A 20,558-nucleotide genomic window follows, 5' to 3' on the forward strand; every position below is an offset into this window, starting at 1 on the left:
CATTATTTTTTAGGATATATGTAGCACTTAAATTTTTAATAAAAGCCTTTTAAAATATTGCTAGAATCCGGAATCCGAATCCGCCAAAAATAAGAATCCGGAATCCACAATTTTTTGGACGGATTCTTTTAAGAACGCGAATCCAAATCAGGTCCAAAAATTTGACGGATTGCCATCCCTAATAATAATGTTAATCATCCTCATATAAAAGTAACAAGAGGTCTGTCTGTGTGTAGCGAAGGATCTCGCTAACCCCTGATGCCTCAATAGATTACAGGGCAGGTTGATAACTATTTTGGAGGAGGGAGGGTAGCCTAATAACAACCCCTCTCTCCGTCTCATCTTATCTCAGGTGACGTTAAATCTTATGTGGGCTGAATTATTTTAGCGTGTCTATCCATTAAAAATGCGTAAGGGACAAGAGATAATGATTTTGTCAAATAAGATTCAATAAAACAATACATTTTGACGCAATAATGATTCTTAATAAAAAAATTACCTTCATATAATCCTTGTCAAACTCCTTCTGCACACGACGGATCAAAATTGTACGGAACTTGACCTAAATTAAAAACAAGATTAACTTTTATCATGGGTAGCTTTTGGAAAAATAATTTCTAAAAAAAAATCACGTATGTGGAAGTATATTTTGTTTTTTTATGTAAGTGAAGAGGGATGGGTAAGAATTGTTTGTCAGAATATCATTCCCACGTCCTTGAATTTTTATGATAACTAATGCCTTTTTTTAACGTAAAAAAAGAAAACTGTCCTTTCATGTCAAGACAAACCATAAAAATCTAGAAATCATTTTCTGAAACTTTTTAACCATTAATATTTATCTACAGAAGGTAGATATAATATTGATTCATCATCATTGAGGATGTATTATGTATATCAATTTATCGTCCATTATGTTTTCCATTAAGCTCCCCTATTAATTAGACTTGGAATCTTACCTTCTCTTCGCCGACGCTGATCTCTCTTTGTGCAAGATTATGGCACATCTGGGCGTAGGCGACGCTGAATGCGGGCTCGTCAACAGCCTTCTCAAACACCAGCTCCATAGCAGACTCCATTTTTTCCTTAACAAATTTACAGATCTTTAAAAATGAAAACTTTAAGGATAGCGTACTTTTATTATGTAAGTATCCAGATGTCTATCTGTATGTGGGTAGCAAAGAATCTCGCTTGCCACTGAACCCACTTAAGTTTCTTTTAGGCCAAGAAATGCCAATCTTAAAAAGTTTTACAGAATCGTGGACTGTTTTGGGAGGTCTCTAAGGCCATACAAATGATAAATGAGTATCTTTTCAAAAAGACATAGTAAATAATTTATTTCTTGTTTAAAAAAACAAGTAAAAGAATAGAGGGGGCACGAGCTTTACGTATCTCTACCAACGGGGTAGAGACCCTGTGCCGACTTTCAATTGGGTCTTTGAATATCAGCCAAAACCGTCGAAAATCCAAACACAGCCAAGTCGCTAAAAAAGAGCAGAAAGCAAAGTACTAGCAGACGAAAAAGATCCCCACCACTTGGGCCAGGTAATTGTCTGGATTATACATCTGTACATACATTTATTACAAAATCTTACCTTTGTATCAATTGGAAGTTCTTGGAATTGTTTGACTAAAGTTTCAAACTTCTGTGGAGTCAGCTTGTTCAAAATAGCACGCACCTACAATTATATAAAGACATTAAAAATCTATTTATTTTGAAAACTGAGCATTAAAAACTAAAAGTAGAACGATGTCTCTCCGTCTGTTCTTGAGATCTCATTTACCGTTGGCAAGGCCTCATAAATTAGATATTCCTTTTTTTAAATATCCAGTTTTTTTATTTTTAAAGGAACTCTAGAGATTTGAAAATTATTTTACAAAAAAAATCAGCTGGATATATTAAATAACAGCCGAGAAAAAAATGTTTCCTCCTAACTTTGGCTGATATATGGTCATTTGGAATCCCCAAAATTCTAAATATGCAGGGAACTAAAGGGATAAGACAATGACCTATAAACTGTGTACATAAAAAATGATAATATACAAAATTACCCCATCATCTGGATGAAACGTTTAGATACTCAACACAATGAACCAACCAACCAAATTCAACAAAAGTCCCCCAAGTTGTTAAGCCAACAAATAAGAAAACGTTATTATAAAACTTTGGGGACTAGTGTAATAAACAGTCCAATGCATTGGTTTGCTTACCTTCTTCTTGAGCTCCTCAAGATCGTCGCCTTCAGGATCAGCTCCCTTCTTCTTGGCAGCCACACCTGGCATCCACGCCTTGTCAGACTTACGAAGCTCAACTTTCTAGATAGAAAATAAATGGTTATTATATGTCTAGAATTAGATAGAAATTACTTATATTGATAGATTATATAGTGATTAAGACATCTGTTCACTATTAATATTAACTAGGGTTGGCAATCTGTATCCGAATCTGGGATCCGCCCAATTTTTGGCCAATTTTGGATTCCGAATCCGGAATCCGTTTTTTAATAGCGGATTCGGATTCTTAATTGGTAGGCTAAAATTAGCGTCTTGAGTTTTTAATACTTGTCATTATCATTATTATATATAATATCTTTTAAAATCTGGTTAGATTCTCGGAAGTGAATTATAGAGAACACCAAGAACATTAATTTTTAGGACATATGTAGCACTTAAATTTTTTAATTAAAAAAAGCATTTTAAAATATTGCTAGAATCCGGAATCCGAAAAAAATACAAATCCGAATCCTAAGTATTAACTATTGGTTTTATTATTCAGAGATCTTTTAATGGACGATAAATTAAGTATACATTAAGGTGGGTTGATATTGGAATGACCACTCAAAATTTACAAATATTTAGTACATAAAAATTTTCATATAGTACCATATAGTACCAAAATTTAAACTAATAAATGTAGTAATACCATATAGTACCAAATATGCTTATACTAAAGTAACAGGATGTTTGTCTGTGTGTTTGTACCGAAGGATCTCGCTAACCGCTGAACTTATCGTGTTCTCCTTAACAGGGTAGCTTCCCATAGGTCCCGGGAAGGTTTCTAACTATAAAAACAAAAACATAATTTTTGATGATAGTGACGTCATGTAAGGTTTCGTTATTTTTCAAAATAATATTAAATATATGTATTTTTTTCTGTTTAGCTACCGAACGGTTAAATCTACATAAAAAATTAACCCATTTTCGTATATAATACTTATTACTTCACACATAGATTTACGGAAATATTAGAAATTGACCTATAAACTGACTATTAAGAATAAGGTAGGTTAAGATACGACAATTAATATATAATACGTAAGGGATTCGGCACTAATAAAATGTTTCTTAAAGCTGGTTAATATAACAATAAACCCCCAACCACCCCCTCTTTCCCTCCCCTCCTAATGTAGGAATGACCTGACCAATAAATTATATAAATATTAGCAACCTTAATTGACAAAAAACTTTCCCTTCTGATAAAATCCACGTATTTTATTTCCATTAATTGTTTTAAGCGAAGCTACTCTATAAATTACTTTGTATGTCTGTCAGTCAGTCTTCCAAAAACTTCCAAGTGCTATTATCGTATTTTAATGCAGAGTTTACCAAATAATATTTATCCACAGAAAGGTAATTTTGTTTTTCAAAGGAGGGGGTTTTTAATGCAACCATCTCGTAATCAGTAAGCAAATGGCACTTAGAATTCGAATTTCAATCTAAACTTTTGCATGAGTAATCCTTGATAGGTCTATTTTCCCTAAATCGAACAAAAAGTTGGAAAAGTAATAGCTGGCGGCTCAGCCTTTTAGCCGTTTTTTGCCTATTTTCAGAGTAAATCCATCATCAATTACGTAGGAATCAACTTTTTAAAACATATTTTTGGTTTAATTCATGTTAAATAAAAGCAATAACCATTTTTGAAACTTCTAGTACCAACAGCTACCGTCTAGAACCGTTTAATAGAGTTTTGTAATGGAAACAAGTATTATGTGGAGATAGGTTTCGTGACTAATTTGTACTATAGATATCCAAAAAATGGCAAAACAACTAAGCCGTGTTGTATAATTTATCCGTCGTTTTGTATGCACACAAAACATATTTTTAATTAATATTTTTATATTTATTTAAATCCTTATATTTATGTTTTAACGTTATTTTATTATGATATTGCTTAAAAAGTAGTGATACCATTTTGTGTTTTTGAAATAATCGTGTACATTTTTATTAAGTACATTTGAAAACCAGTTCCTAATGTAAACATTAGCGGGTATATAAGCTCGTACGCTTCAATGATATAGCCAGTTGTTTTCTATAGTCAGTATGCTTGGGGATAACTACCCAGCAGAACACTTTACTATATAGGGCCTAAGGCGTGTTTCAGGGACACAACCTGACACAACCATCACAATAGGTTAATTCAGTATACTTGTGAAACTTAATTAAAGGCACCAACAAGTAAGGTTTTTATTTCTTTATTTTCATTCTTTTATTTAATATCTTTTTCATAATGCTAATATTATAATATGTTGTAGTTTTATGAACGTGCAATAATGTATCTGCTGTTACATAAAATCGAGTGTCTCTTTTAATTCCCTAACTGTAAATAAACGTTGTAAAATAAGAAGATGTCTGGTGTTATAATTTTTAGTTGTTAGCCACTTTATAAGTTCCACAACATTCATAAAATTGTTGAATAGCAACTGCCAGAGCAACGTTTAGTTTTATTAAACAGTTAGGGAAATGTAAAATATTTTCACAGTTGATAACCTGAAAGTGGTTTTTATGAAATTTAAATTTTAGAGGGGAATTATAAGCAACCCTTTAAATAAATACATTGGGGGAAATATAAAGCATCCCTAAATAGTTTTTTTTTATTGATTTAAGGCATTAACATAATTTTAAAATGCCTAATTCAAGTGCTAACAAACATTTTGTTTCTCCCTTAATACATGGAGACAACCAAAGTATTTTGTCAAATCCAAGTGATTTTCATGATTACTATGATTTAAAAACAGCTGAACTTAAGTTAAATGCAAAAATCCAGCTTATTGATAAGTATCTTGATAAATGTGATAAAAACTTTATTATGCAGCTTACTGAATCTGATTATGAAAAAAGATTTAAATTTATGCAACATCAAGTAAACTATTTAAGTGATATTCTAGATTTTGCTTTTTTAAATGGGGATGAAAATCTTCAAGAATTATCAGCTGAATATTTAGATAAGGTCCAAACTTTAGTTGAAAAAATGAAGGAAATAAGATCTTCATTGTCTTTTGAAGCAAATTCTAAGAACTTTATTTGTGATGACACTAATGCAGTAACTAATGCAAATGTAGCATTAGCCGAATCTTATATAAATCATATCGCTCTTATAACAAGAGAAGTTATTGACAATTCATGTTCAGAAGCTAGGCTAAAGTCTCTTCTTGTGACCGATATACCTTATTTAGAGAAAAAGGTTGAAATTATAAATAAACTTTGTAATGATCTTTCAAGTGATGAGTCACGTTATGGAAATATAATTTGTAAGTTATCTCATGCTATAGTAAAAGCTGATAGTTGGATTCTTGAGTCTATGATCATAATTAAATTTATGAAAATTGATTTGGTAGATGATAACCAAACATTTACTGAACCCATCAAAATAAAACCTTTTGATGGTTGGAAATCAGACTCAAATATTTTTGATTTTCTTAGTGAGTTTGAAAGAGTGTATTGTACAGCTAAACAATCCACTAAATTAGCTGCATTATTTAAAAACTGTTTATCTTCAAATATTGCAAGTGAAGTGTCTCATTATTATGCCAATAATGATTACAATGGCATAGTATCTTATCTTTTGTCAAAATTTGGCAATTCTCGTAGAATAGTTAATGCTAAAAAAGCTCATCTTACTGAACTCAAGTATAGCCTAAAAGATGTAGAGGTTCAAACTTTATATTTGAGATCTTACTATCAATGCTTAATTGGTCTTGAAACTTTAGTTAAAGCACATAGTGATAAAGTAAATGATCTAGGCAATGAAATATATAACCAAAGTTTTCTTCAGCATTTGACAATGATTTTACCTGATTATCATAAAAGAAGGGTTCTGAAAGAATTATCTAAGGCAGAGCGCAATAATCATGGTCAGCTTTGTGATAAAGATGAGTTTGAAATTATTAAACATTACATCTTTGTTGAACTTAGTGATCTAGAATATGCTATTGCTAAGTGTCCATCTTTGACAGATGGGAAAAAAGGTCATAGTGAAATTAACTATGTTCAGTCTGAAACAGCTTATGCTTCAAGTCAAAGGCAAAAGAACTTTGTTGATAAAAACACTAATAGTAATATTAGGATTAAATGTTTTATGCATGACGTTTTGGCGGATCCTTATTCTCATTCAATAGGCAAATGTAAAGTTTTCTGTCAGGCAATGCCACAAGAAAGATTTGATAATGTTATGAAATATTCTCTTTGTATTACCTGTCTTAGTGATACATGTAATGGGACAGAAAATGTTTGTAATAATATGTCTAATGTACCTTCGAATCTTATTTGCTCTAATTGCAAAGAATCTTGTCCAACCAAACCTAAAAATGTTTTAGTTTGTTCTGACCACAAGAAGGATGTAAAGGGCATTTTATCTAAGTTAGATAATATTACTGGTTATAAACCTGGTAGCTATGTTCAGCTCCATCAGGTTAACAAATCTACGATTGATTTTAATGTTAATCACATAGACTTTCACAATATTCAAGATGTGATAAGACCTAATTTTTCAAATGCTAGAAAGTCAAAACCTAAGAAGAAATTTAAATCTGTGAACCAACAGTCAAGAAATGTAATTGATTCTAATGTCCCTAGGAAATACAATTCTAATTACTATTTTAGGAATTATATGTATCCTTTTTTGATTTTTTGTTGCTTTGCACAAGTCGTTTCTTCTAGCACAAATAAAAGTGCACAAAAGTTCTTTGATATGCCAAAAGTGAATCAGAATACTCCACAATTGATTCCTAGAAACCTTCAGTTTTCTAGTTATGATTTTATTCATCATAATAGCTTAGAAACATATTTTTACAGTGATTACCTAGATATAGTTCCTTATAGGGATAAAACTCCCTTTTATTATAATCTTAGGCCAAAAGTTGCTTTATTTTTCTTGTCAGGGAATACCACCCTAAGTTTCAGTGTTCTTAGGGGATACTACCCTAAGTTTCAACATTCTCATGGGAAACTACCCTGTTCACCAGATTGCCAGGGGAAACTACCCTGGTTGCAAGATTGTCAGGGGACACTACCTTGCCTTCCAGCCCTACATATTCTACAGGTTGATTGCATTACAACACAAAATGAGTCCACTACCTTGGGGCCCGCAGTGTTGTATAATTTATCCGTCGTTTTGTATGCACACAAAACATATTTTTAATTAATATTTTTATATTTATTTAAATCCTTATATTTATGTTTTAACGTTATTTTATTATGATATTGCTTAAAAAGTAGTGATACCATTTTGTGTTTTTGAAATAATCGTGTACATTTTTATTAAGTACATTTGAAAACCAGTTCCTAATGTAAACATTAGCGGGTATATAAGCTCGTACGCTTCAATGATATAGCCAGTTGTTTTCTATAGTCAGTATGCTTGGGGATAACTACCCAGCAGAACACTTTACTATATAGGGCCTAAGGCGTGTTTCAGGGACACAACCTGACACAACCATCACAATAGGTTAATTCAGTATACTTGTGAAACTTAATTAACCCTTACAGATCGGGCCCTAATTCCCACCTTAATAGATCGGGGGGGGGGGCTCAAAGAGCCCCCCCCTCTATCTCGGCTCCTAGTACAGATAAAGACGTAAAATTTTTTTATGGTGGTTCATGTGTATTTTTAGAGAAAATTACTTTTTCTAGTCATAGCAGTCAGACCGCTCCTTAGCCGCTTTTTAGCGGCCAGCTGCTAAATTTTAAAACAGCTGTAGAGCGGCCAATTTTGCAGCTAGGATGACCAAATTTTATGACGAACTTTTATTTTTCATAACAAAAAAATTACTTTTTCTGATCATCGCCGAAAAACGGCAAATAACGGAAACCGCCATTTTCGGCGGTAAAACGGCGGTTGGCGGCGCAAATTAATATTTTTATCTGTTTATTATTGCTCAAGGATTTACCAAAAAAAATTATAGGTCTCTAGCTGTAATAGAAGCCACGATATTCATGATATATGTCTGTAGTAAAAGCCGGACAAAAATCGGTCATAAAGTCGGTCAGGGAGCGGTCAAATGGTCATAACACCACTTTTCTCAGATGGTCATTGATATCTAAGTATTCACTAAAAAAATTTTAGTTTTCTACCTTATACACAAAAGTCATAATGTAGAAATTAAGATTTATTTATAATTTTTTCTAATTTTTTTTGCTACCCAACCGACTTTGACCGGACGCCACGACCGACACAGACCAGATATCCTAATAAAATCAACTCTTGCCGACGTATAATTACTAAACTTAAAAAGTCATGAAGTTACAGCTCTCGATCTTACCTACAAAAAAAATGAGATTGAAAAAACTAGAGGGGGGGGCTCTTTGAGCCCCCCCCCCCCGATCTGTAAGGGTTAAAGGCACCAACAAGTAAGGTTTTTATTTCTTTATTTTCATTCTTTTATTTAATATCTTTTTCATAATGCTAATATTATAATATGTTGTAGTTTTATGAACGTGCAATAATGTATCTGCTGTTACATAAAATCGAGTGTCTCTTTTAATTCCCTAACTGTAAATAAACGTTGTAAAATAAGAAGATGTCTGGTGTTATAATTTTTAGTTGTTAGCCACTTTATAAGTTCCACAACAAGCCGCCAGCCGTTAGCCGTTACTTTTCCAACTTTTTGTTCGATTTAGGGAAAATAGACCTACCAAGGATTACTCATGCAAAATTTCTGATGGAAATTCGAATTCTAAGTGTTATTTGCTCACTGATTACGAGATGGTTGCATTAAACCCCCCCCCCCCCCTTATTGTTCATTGTCAAATCCCTTAAGAAGAGAGCTAGTATAGAGGGCTAGTATAATAAAACTTGTTCCTTATTTTAATGGTTGTATGATTTTTGGTTCGTTAGGAATCCAAAGTTTCATAAATATTTTATTTTATTTTAAAATTATGGCTACTTTAATTTAATTTGATTATTTGATTGGTTTGTTTAAAAAAAGTAGTAAACAAAGTTTTACACCAATAAATTTAATCTACATAAGGGGTAATTTGCCTATCATCAAGGGGGATATATTTAATTTTATTGTCCATTGTCTTATCCCTCGTACATTTGTTCCTTTTGTTGCAGTTTTTAATGGTTTTTATGATTATTAATTCATTACAGGTACCCAAAGTTTCATAACCTCGTTGGTTCTGAAACTATGGGTAACTCCTAATTTATTAAATTTTGATTAATTTGTTTTTAATTATTGGAATGTATAACTTTTTATTGTCCATTGTCATATCCCTTAAGATCCCTTTTATTGTAGCTTTAAATATGTTTTCTCTTTAATAATTATGACAGGGATGGAGGGGATATTGGAATATAATTTATACTGGTCCCCAATATTTCATAAAATAATATCATTTGTTGGCTTTACAAATGTTTAACTTTTCCACCAATGATTTTAACTTACATCCATTGTCTTATCCCTTAACATCCCTTATGTTAAACTCTTGGTAAACTAAGGGGGGTTTTTTTAATGCAACCATCTCGTAATCAGTGAGCAAATGGCACTTAGAATTCTAAATTCGATCTAAACTTTTGCATGAGTAATCCTTGGTAGGTTTATTTTCCCTAAATCGAACAAAAAGTTGGAAAAGTAACGGCTGGCGGCTCAGCCGTTTAGCCGTTTTTTGCCTATTTTTAGGGTAAATCCTTCATCAATTACGTAGGAATCAACTTTATAAAACATATTTTTGGTTTAATTCATGTTAAATGATAGCAATAACCATTTTTAAAACTTCTAGTACCAACAGCTACCGTCTAGAACCGTTTAATAGTGTTTTGGAGTGGCAACGAGTATTATGTGGAGAGAGGTTTCGTGACTAATTTGTATTATAGATATCCAAAAAATGGCAAAACTGCTGAGCCGCCAGCCGTTAGCCGTTACTTTTCCAACTTTTTGTTCGATTTAGGGAAAATAGACCTACCAAGGATTATTCATGCAAAATATCAGATCGAAATTCGAATTCTAAGAGGCATTTGCTCACTGATTACGAGATGGTTGCATTAAAAACCCCCCCCTTATTTTAATAATCTATGTCTCTCAGGGATCAAAGGGGATTAAGACTATGGATGATAAAGGGGGGGAGGGGAATTTTGACACATTTGCGTAAACCTGGCACCTAGGCTTTATCTTTGGACTCAGAGGAAAGGTTATTAATGATAAAATCATTCTTATATGATGAATTTCACGAAGTTTTAAGATTTTTTGGATAGGACTCCAGGTTCCGGAGCTCCAGGCCTCCAGGTGGTCTCTGTACAGGTAAAAATGAAAAAAAAATTGTTTTTAAAGTTACAGGTCAACTTATAAAACAAAATATTTTTTAATATTATTCACATATTTGAAGAAAAAAGATGCATATTTTGTTTTATAAGTTGATTTGTAAATTTTTTTTTCATTTTTACCTGTACAGAGACCACCTGAAGGCCTGGAGCTCCGGAACCTGGAGGCCTATCCAAAAAATCTTAAAACTTCGTGAACCCACAGGGTTGGTTATTAGGGGAAAAATTTTTGAAAAAAAATAACATGGTCTCAAATGATTCCAAATTGCCTAATTCGGCGAGAAATGCAATAAAAAAAATTTTTTTGGCGGCGGCGGAAAATGGCGGTGAACGGCGGTCCTGCCGCCGTTTTTTTTTAAAAGATACCAAAACATGGGGTAATTAGTGACCCAGCCCAAAAGATTTTACCCAATTATCTCTGAAACTAAGGGAGTAGCGCCCAAAATAAAATTGCTGGTATGTCGTGGCACGAGTCACCACATTTCCCCCCCCCCCTTTAAAAAAAAACATTTTTTTAATATAATTGTAAATAGGGAAATACCAGCTAGCAGTCTTGATAGGAGTATCTAAAGAGAGTATGATAACCTATATCTTAAACAATCCTATTAACTGTTTAAAGCCGATTTTATAATAAAGTTTGAATATATATTTTTAACTTACCTACCCACATGTAATTTATTTAACAGAAATTTTAAAAGGTGTTACCTTGTTCATTGCAGGAGCATCCCTAGAGATATCCTCCAACCATATTCTTGCTTCTAACAACCTAGGATTAAAATTTTTAAAATAATGGTTTATTTTTTTACACAATTAAAAGTTTAAGACTTGTAAAATAAACAATGCAAAACAAGGAATCAAATAAAATCGTTTACCTCCAATTTTCTATAATCAACAAATATTAAAACAAACAAAATAATACAATAATTGAAAGGAGCTATCTTTTGACAGGCAGAAAATTAGAAGGTTATATGTTTAAGACAAAAATATTTCATTTTGACATCTAACCTGGATTTGCCTGTTTCAACTTCTGCTAATAAATCCTCGATTTTTGCCAAGGTTTGCTTAGTTTGTTCGGTTATATCACTTTCCTCCAGTTTGGGTATCTCTCCAACCTTAATTTATATTCCATGATTATTCTTATAAGTATCATAGTCATAAGAAGCTAGCAATGGGGGAGGTAGGTTGTGCTAATATTCCGTAAAGGTGTGAGTTTTAAGGCTTAAAACAGTAGCAGAACGATAATATTCACTAAATATGTGTATTCCTTATTGAAAAGAGCTATACCTAGACAAAAAAATAAAAAAAATATTTAGTGAATATTATCGTTATACTACCTACTGTTTTTAAGCCTGAAAACTCACACTTCAACGGAACTTTAGCATATCCTACCTCAACCTTTTTACAGTGAAGCAAAGAATGATCGATTTTTATTAGTTTGGTAGATAAATCACGAAATAAAACTTTTGTAATGATAGGTACTTAATTTTTGTACCAGTTAGGTAATAAAAGATAATTTTAGAGCTAAAAAATATCTTTTTTTATCAGATGTTAATAACTCCCTTGGATGAAAACAGGCAAAGATATCATTATAGGTAAAATTAAAGAAACCAATTTATCTTTTTTTTAAATTGACAGTTTTAAAATGTTGACACTCAAAGAATAGCCTGAAGTTGACCACAATCCTGTTTTGGAAAATGATAATATTTAGAAGACAAAAGGCTCTAGTAAATGATATTGGTTTTTGAGTTCATGAAATCTAAATGTTGGCTAGGTACCTAAAATGCTTAAACTGACTAAAACGTGTCTAATCTAGAAACCAGCTAGAACTGGTTACCATATGCATATTTGTTTACCTGTCCTGCAGTGTAAACAATTCCATTGTGGATGACTACACCAGATGAACGTGGATCTTGGGTTCTCAAACGTTTAATACCAGATCTAAATCATGGAATTTTTATGACAACTTACGATTAGCATAAATGTTATTATAGCCGATTTCTATATGATTAAAATAAAAAAATAAAACATTTTAGTTGGCAACTTTCATTGTTTTCTAAAAACAAGGATGATAACATCCTACAGGAGGGGGAGCAAAAAAAATTTAAAAGATATCTTGAAAAAAAAACATTGAGTAGGAATCTCTTCCAAATTTCAAAAGAAAAGGGAAGGGACGGATGCGACACTTTTTGAAGCCAAAACTAAAAATCAAAGAAACTCAAGTTGAAGAAAGAGTTAAAGCACTGAAATTTGCCACAGCAGTTGCTTTAAAGAAGGACAATGTGGAAATGATGAAAAGGTTGCAGAACCGCCCCTATCGACACATATCTCGCCAAATTAAACAATTTCAAATAATCTAAGCTAACTTTTTCTTATATTTTCAATTGAAACATGTAAATTTTATGTAAAGAAATATGTTTGTATCAAAATTGTTTAATTTAGCAAGAAAAAAAATTATGACAGGAAACAGCAGTTTTTCGTAATTGCTTGCGGCGGTTCCGCCGCCGTTTGTTTACAGTTTCTCATTGCATTTATTCTATTCCCCCCCCCCCCCCCATTAAACAGGGGATCCCGTGTAGAATATACACCTATACAGTGTTTCAGAGCCGGAAGCTGGGAGCAGCAACATTTTTGGTGAAGCCGGAATCGTATTTTTCAATAAAAACGGCTCCGTTTCCAGATTTGCTAAAAATGATTTTTTTAAAGTAATATTATTTTTTGGCAACAGTCTATTTCCATAAAATAAACTGAAAAACTATTATTACTTGACAAATAGACACACATCCTTCTACTTTTATATAGCTTTAATCAAATAAAAGCAAAATGTTTTATATTATTTATTTTATCAAATTCAATAATGAAAAAAAATTTATATATTAATTTTAAGGTAGGAGCCGGAGCTGGAGCCGTATTTCCAAATACGGCTCCGCGGAGTCGCGTCAAAATTATACGGCTCCGACACCCTGCACCTATACATTAAATAAAATTAAAAGTATGAAAAAGTTTAATAAATTATGACAGAGCCAGTAAGATATATTTAACTTACCTAGTTAAAAAATGCTTATAAAGACAGTATAGCCCTAGCGAGCTAAACCCTCCAAGCAAACCAAACATATAACTTGTAAATCCATCTTTCAAAACCATTTTATATATCTAAATACAAAAGTACAATAATATTTTGGATCAACTTTTATTATATCATAAATATTGTGTCTTAATGGTAAAAGTACAAAGTTAGGATAAAATTACAATACTTTATTAATTTCTACGATATTAATTTTACATAAGTTATATTTTATTAAGCGTGATGTTTTCAGGTACTATTACAAAAGATTTTTTTTAATAAAACTAAAAATTAATTTTCTATAATATATTTTGAAGTCAATTTGAATCTGAAATGTTTTTCTTGTTTTTTTCACACGGCATACTTTTCATAATATATTTTTAACAACAAGGATGACAACATCCATAAAAGCGAAGCTCTGAAACAGTAGGACAAACGGACATTAACACTTGTATAATGTCAGAACTGAATAATCAGAATGCGAATGTATAAGAGTCAAAGCAAAATTGTAAGTAAATTTGTTGAAAACTGCTTGATACAGGATAATGATTATGGACATACTTACCTTTTTAGGACTTGATTATAGAGTTGCTTCGCTTATAATATTGTACTTTGTTGTCCCAGGAATCAGTATACCAAAAATCAGACCAATCGGATAATTAGGTCACATACAAATTTTTGTTAAAAATGTAAAAAAAAATCAACATGTTTAAAATGGACGTACGGACATTCTAGTAATGATTATAGAGTTGCTACGTTTTCTAACTCGTACCTAATTATTACAGGAATCACCATGCAAAATTTGAAATCGATAGGACAATTCTAACATGCCTAAATTAACGTAAAAAGCTATTTAAAAAAGTAAAAAAATCAACATGTTTAAAATGGACGTACGGACATTTTGGTAATGATTATAGAGTTGCTACGCTTTCTAAATCGTACCTAACTACTAAAGGAATCACCATGCCAAATTTGAAATCGATAGGACAATTCTAACATGTCTAAATTAACGAAAAAAGCTATCCGTGACGGACGGACGGACGGACGGACGTACGGACGGACGTACGGACGGACGGACCGACCCTAATTATAGAAAAGCTTCGCTTTTAAAAATGCATTTTAATGGACCTAATATAGGTTAGGTATGGTACCGATAATACAAATTTCGTTAGCGCAATTAAAGGGATAGATTCATAAAAAATGTCTGAGGTATAAAATTACTTTCATCATAAGCACATGGATAGAAAATACTTTCATGCTCAAGTCTTTTTCTCATGGAACTATCCCTTAAGTGACATCTCTAGCGCGCAGCAACCACTTGTATCTCCACAAGTATAGATTCTCTGGCCATATCTGATTGGACACAATAGCGGACAGCCTTGTTTGTTGGATCAACCCACTCGTTCCAAACCTAGAAAAAATTATTAATCAGAAATAAAAGTACCTACCTAATATAAACAATTTTTAAATTCTGAACAATATTCTTTCTCTATTAATATTAATAGTTTGAATTATGTTTATCTCTTTGCCCACTAAGATCTTAGCTTAATTATTTAGGTACGTAATTCATGTAAAATTAAAATTTGTCATTTCGCCCAATTGGCCAGTTGAACACAAATTTTCAAATAAATAAAATTGATAACAAGTAAGGATATTTTTTTCCCTGTGCCTAACCCATGCGAGGCTATACTCCTCCTCCTATATCAATGTATTATTACAAAATAAGGGGGGTAAAGAGTTATCTGTGTCCAAGAGGGTACTTTGTGTGACTGCAACATTGAATTTTTAAAATCTTTTTCATTGTACTGTTAAAATTCAACTGAAAAATTAACAAATGTTACCTTGTTCATTGCAGGCGCATCTCTAGAGATATCCTTCAACCATATTCTTGCTTCTAACAACCTAGGATTAAAATTTTAAACAAATATTGGTTTATTTTTTACACAACTAAGTTCAAAAGACTTGTGGTAAAATAAACAATGCATAAACAAGGAATCAAATAAAATCTCCAATTTTCTATAATCAACAAATATTAAAACAAACAAAATAATACAATAATTTAAAGGAGCTATCTTTAGACAGAAAAGACAAAAATCTTTCATTTTGACATCTAACCTGGATTTGCCTGTTCCAGCTTCTGCTAATAAATCCTCGATTTTTGCCAAGGTTTGCTTAGTTTGTTCGGTTATATCACTTTCCTCCAATTTGGGTATCTCTCCAACCTTAATTTATATTCCATGATTATTCTTATAAGTATCATAGACATAAGAAGCCAGCCTCTACCAATAACGAAATTAATTCGGGAAAAAATCACGAAACCTATACGTGTTTTTCAGCTGTCGTTGGGGGGCAACACATCGTAAAATTGACGACCTCTACATTTGCCTCCCAAATATTATTTTAGATTTATTTGGCTTGTTGGTTATACCTTATTCCTGATAAGAAGCTAGCAATGGGGGAGGTAGGTTGTGCTAATATTCCGTAAAGGTGTCAGTTTTAAGGCATAAAACAGTAGCAGAACAATAATATTCTTTAAATATTGTATTCCTTATTGAAAAGAGCTACCTATAGACAAAAAAAATTTAAAAATCATTTAGTGAATATTATCGTTATACTACCTACTGTTTTTAAGCCTGAAAACTCACACTTTAACGGAACTTTAGCATATCCTACCTCAACCTTTTTACAGTGAAGCAAAGAATGATCGATTTTATTAGTTTGGTAGATAAATCACGAAATAAAACTTTTGTAATGAAAGGTACTTAATTTTTGTACCAGTTAGGGGATAAAATATAATTTAGAGCTTGAAAAATATCTTTTTATCAGAGCGGGATCTTTAAATCATTTTAGTGGTAAACCAGATTGGGGTGCGCCAAATTTCAGCCAATCACAGCGCGGCATTCTAAAAATCCCGCGGTGTGATTTGCTGAAATTCGGCGCACCCCGATCTAAATCACCATTAAAATCATTTAAAGATCCAGCTCAGATGTTAATAATTCCATTGGATGAAAACAGGCAAAGATATTAGGTATTTTAGGTGATATTGTAGAAACCAGTTAATTTAAAAAAAAGGAAATTGACAGTTTTAATAGGCTGACACTTAAAGAATAGCCTGAAGTTGACCACAATCATGTTTTGGAAAATGATAAAAGGTGAGAGGGGGGGGGGGGGGTAATGCAACCATCTCGTAATCAATACGCAAATGGCACTTAGAATTCGAATTTTGTTATGAAACTTGACATTAGTAATCATTGGTAGGTCTATTTTACCCTATAAAAAAAATGGGAAAAGTAACGCGACAGCTAACGGCTTTTTTTGGCTATTTTCAGGGCCACAATCCCTATCTTCACATTATGATGATGATTGTAGCCACGTTCTCTCTTGTATCAGGTTGTCATTAAGTCTCGTTATTGAGTTGTAGGAATGAAGCCACTTCTTTAGGCTTATTCCATAGATCTGTAGGGTTAAATGTTGTAGGATTGTTGGGGCAGTTGAAGAGGTGGGTTACGTCATGTGGAGAGTTATTGCAGAGGGGGCAGGTATTAGGTATGGTTGGATCAAGTCTGTTTCTGTAATCATTTAAATTTCTGCTAAATCCAGACCGAAGTCTGGATAATTCTGTACGGACTTTTCTTGGCAGACTTTCTTCCTCTATATTTAAAGGTGGTGCTTTCCGTTTCAGAACTCTATTATCAGCATAATTGGCGATGGTTCTGTTTACTGCTGTCGTATGTAGTTGTTTTAATCCAGCTTTGTGGCTGGGTTTATCAATGACGGGAAGGCATTGTTGGATGTCGTCTTTATAGTGAAGGATGGTTTTCTTCATATTTCTTGGTGGTGGTGGTCTGTCAAGATGTTTTTGTCCAGGGTGGCCAGGTAGATGGTTGGTGAGCAAGAATTGTTTAGTCAGAAGCATAGCATGGGGTTGAACGGGTAGAACCTTGGTCTCGTGGTGGATGTGGTCTAAACTTGCAATTTTTAGGCATCCAGTGGCAATTTTTAGGGCTTGGTTTTGAATTGTTTGCAGTTTATTCCAAAGATGGGGAGAAATTATGGGTGCCCAAATTTGGCAGCCATATTCTAAGACACTTCTGCATATTGATTTGTAGGTGTTGATTATTGTCTTCTTATCACAGCCCCAGTTGGTGCCGGCTAAGCATTTTAAAATGTTGATTTTTTTCTTAGCATTATCAATTGCATTTTGAATATGGTGGCAAAATTTATGTAATGAGTCAAAAGTGACTCCTAATAGCTTTGGTTTGTTTTCTAATCTGACAAGTTGGTTTCTGAGGAAGACTTGAGGATGAATTTTATAATCTTTGGTATCTGGTGAGAATAATGTTACCGTGGACTTTTCTGGTGAGACAAGCAGTTCCCTTTCTTCCAGAAAATTGAGCAAGATTTCCAGGTAAGCATTTATTTGACTAGTTAAGGCATCTATATTGGTTCCAGACGCATATATAGAAATGTCGTCTGCATATTGCACAATTTCAATTCCTTTGGGAGGGAGAGGAATTTTGGACAGGTAAAAGCTGAAAAGAAGAGGGGATAATACAGCTCCTTGGGGGACTCCAGTTCGGACATTTCTGGAGGATGACTTCTTATTCCTAAATTGAACACAGGACTGTCTTCCTCTGAGATAACAATTTAGCCATCTCTTGATATGGCCGGGTAGGGCTGTTTCATTAAGACCATTGATGAGCTTATCTTCACATTATACTCTTGGCCGCTCCCAGCCGTTTTTAGCCGGTTGTAGTTGGTAAGCGTTTGGTACTAGACATCTAAAAAATTGTTTTTGGTAGCATTACAATGAATTAAAAGTTGATTCCTATGTAATTAATGGTAGATTTGCCCTGAAAATAGCTAAAAAGCGGCTAAACTTTTTGTTCCATTTAGGGAAAATAGACCTACCAAGGTTTATGCATGTCAAGTTTCATAATGAAATTCGGATTTTAAGTGCCATTTGCGCATTGATTACAGATCATGATGGTTACATTACCCCCACCCCCCCTTAGAAGACAAAAGGCACTAGTAAATGATATTGGCTTTTGAGTTCATGAAATCAAAATTTTGGCTGAACGTGTCTAGAGACCAGCTAGAACTGATCACCATATGCATTATATACCTGTCCTGCAGTGTAAACAATTCCATTGTGGATGACTACGCCAGATGAACGTGGATCTTGGGTTCTCAAACGTTTAATACCAGATCTAAATCATGGAATTTTTATGACAACTTACGATTAGCATAAATGTTATTATAGCCGATTTCTATATATGATTAAAATAAAAAAATAAAACATTTTAGTTGGCAACTTTCATTGTTTTCTAAAAACAAGGATGATAACATCCTATAGGAAGGGGAGCAAAATAATTTTAAAAGATATCTTGAAAAAAAACATTGAGTAGGAATCCCTTCCAAATTTCAAAAGAAAAGGGGCGGATGCGACACTTTTTGAAGCCAAAACTAAAAATCAAAGGAACTCAAGTTAAAGAAAGAGTTAAAGCACTGAAATTTGCCACAGCAGTTGCTTTAAAGAAGGACAATGTGGAAATGATGAAAAGGTTGTGGAACCGCCCCTATCGACACATATCTCGCCAAATTAAACAATTTTAAATAATCTAAGCCAACTTTTTCTTATATTTTCACTTAAAACATGTAAATTTTTTGAAAAGAAATATGTTTGTATCAAAATTGTTTAATTTAGCAAGAAAAAAATTATGACAGGAAACGGCAGTTTTTCGTGATTGCTTGCGGCGGTTCCGCCGCCTTTTGTTTACAGTTTCTCATAGCATTTATCCTATTCCCCCCCCCCCCCCTTTAACAGTGGATCCCGTGTAGAATATACACCTATGCATTAAATAAAATTAAAAGTATGAAAAAGTTTAATAAATTATGACAGAGCCAGTAAGATATATTTAACTTACCTAGTTAAAAAATGCTTATAAAGACAGTATAGCCCTAGCGAGCTAAACCCTCCAAGCAAACCAAACATATAACTAGTAAATCCATCTTTCAAAACCATTTTATATATCTAAATACAAAAGTACAATAATATTTTGGATTAACTTTTATTATATCAAAAATATTGTGTCTTAAAGGTAAAATAAAGCACAAAGTTATGATAAAATTACAATATTTTATTAATTTCTACGATATTAATTTTACATAGGTAATATTTTATTAAGCGTAATGTTTTCAATTTTTTCAGGTACTATTACAATAGTTTTTTTTTATAAAACTGCAAAGGAATTTTCTTTATAATTGAAGTCAATTTGAATTTGAAATGTTTTTCTTGTTTAGACACATGGAATACTTTTCACGTCCACTCACTCTTACCTATCTAAGGGTGAGAACATAAGTTCAAACCGATTAAAATGCTAAATACTAGTTCATTTATATTAGGTATACTTTTCTCGAAACTAAAAAGTAAACATAATGTTCAGTTTCAAAGAAAATAGATTATTATAGTAGGTAATTAAAGTTGACATAATATTGATACATACAAAAACATTATTTAATTGACATGCTTTTAGGTCTTTATTATTAACATAATATTATTTTATCAGTTTTGAAGATTTCTGCAGGTTTTTGGCCACTCTAATTGACCTCCATTTCTCTAAGGGGTTGAGAGGACGGTATTTGGCTGCTGGAAGTCACACCGCTAACACCTGGCTGAAACAGATACATTATTTAGATTATAGTCAGGGGTGTATATTGTACATGGGATACCCTGCTAATAATATGAGGGAAGGGTTAAAAAAAATGAATAAAATAAAGAGAACTGAAAACATTTTCCCATTTTTGGGAAAAACTAGGGGGTTGAGGGGAGGAATAAAATATTATGCAGCCTTGGAAAAAAATCAATCTTGTGCAGAATATACACCCCTGATTGTGGCAGGGAGAATTAAAGACTATGAAACAGTACAATTAACCTTTAATAAAGGTAAATACAAGGAATTTTGTAAC

At 32.7% G+C, this 20,558-nt stretch overlaps 3 protein-coding genes across 8 annotated transcripts in view; all 3 read right to left on the minus strand.

The window, feature by feature from the left end:
* The window catches only part of LOC145331474 (eukaryotic translation initiation factor 4 gamma 3-like), a 42,127-nt gene extending 28,430 nt beyond the window's left edge, over positions 1–13,697 (minus strand). For all 3 annotated transcript variants that reach the window (XM_080176159.1, XM_080176158.1, XM_080176157.1), the window contains exons 1-8: positions 13,572–13,697; positions 12,382–12,466; positions 11,534–11,640; positions 11,234–11,294; positions 2,209–2,313; positions 1,593–1,676; positions 957–1,082; positions 500–562 (exon numbers count right to left, since the gene is read on the minus strand). In XM_080176159.1, the coding sequence (XP_080032285.1) occupies positions 500–562; positions 957–1,082; positions 1,593–1,676; positions 2,209–2,313; positions 11,234–11,294; positions 11,534–11,640; positions 12,382–12,466; positions 13,572–13,669 (729 nt within the window). In that variant the 5' untranslated portion in view covers positions 13,670–13,697. The remainder of the gene's footprint in view (positions 1–499; positions 563–956; positions 1,083–1,592; positions 1,677–2,208; positions 2,314–11,233; positions 11,295–11,533; positions 11,641–12,381; positions 12,467–13,571) is intronic.
* A 1,008-nt stretch (positions 13,698–14,705) lies between these two features.
* Positions 14,706–19,629, minus strand: LOC145331480 (rutC family protein HD_0322-like). Its single transcript, XM_080176169.1, has 5 exons — positions 19,517–19,629; positions 18,715–18,799; positions 15,705–15,811; positions 15,431–15,491; positions 14,706–15,000 (listed from the first exon to the last, which is right to left on the minus strand). Exons 1-5 carry the CDS (start codon positions 19,612–19,614, stop codon positions 14,890–14,892), a joined length of 462 nt encoding a protein of 153 aa, XP_080032295.1. The 5' UTR covers positions 19,615–19,629; the 3' UTR covers positions 14,706–14,889.
* The window catches only part of glu (structural maintenance of chromosomes 4-like protein gluon), a 35,703-nt gene continuing 34,767 nt past the window's right edge, over positions 19,623–20,558 (minus strand). For 2 of the 4 annotated variants that reach the window (XM_080176153.1, XM_080176154.1), the window contains exon 38: positions 19,623–20,260. In XM_080176153.1, the coding sequence (XP_080032279.1) occupies positions 20,190–20,260 (71 nt within the window). In that variant the 3' untranslated portion in view covers positions 19,623–20,189. Of the gene's footprint in view, positions 20,265–20,558 lie in introns of all 4 variants that reach the window. The other 2 variants (XM_080176156.1, XM_080176152.1) reach the window with 1 other exon arrangement.

The sequence above is a fragment of the Acartia tonsa genome, chromosome 11, assembly GCF_053477335.1.
Source record: "Acartia tonsa isolate MP-2025a chromosome 11, ASM5347733v1, whole genome shotgun sequence".
Taxonomy (NCBI): domain Eukaryota; kingdom Metazoa; phylum Arthropoda; class Copepoda; order Calanoida; family Acartiidae; genus Acartia; species Acartia tonsa.

Coding starts and splice junctions, on each gene's coding strand:
- LOC145331480 (XM_080176169.1), bottom strand. CDS start 19,614: ATGGTTTTGAAAGATGGATTTACTAGTTATATGTTTGGTTTGCTTGGA. Junction 15,492..15,704: donor GCTGGAACAGGCAAATCCAG/GTTAGATGTCAA, acceptor TTTTAATCCTAG/GTTGTTAGAAGCAAGAATAT. Junction 15,001..15,430: donor ATGCGCCTGCAATGAACAAG/GTAACATTTGTT, acceptor AATTTTTTCTAG/GTTTGGAACGAGTGGGTTGA.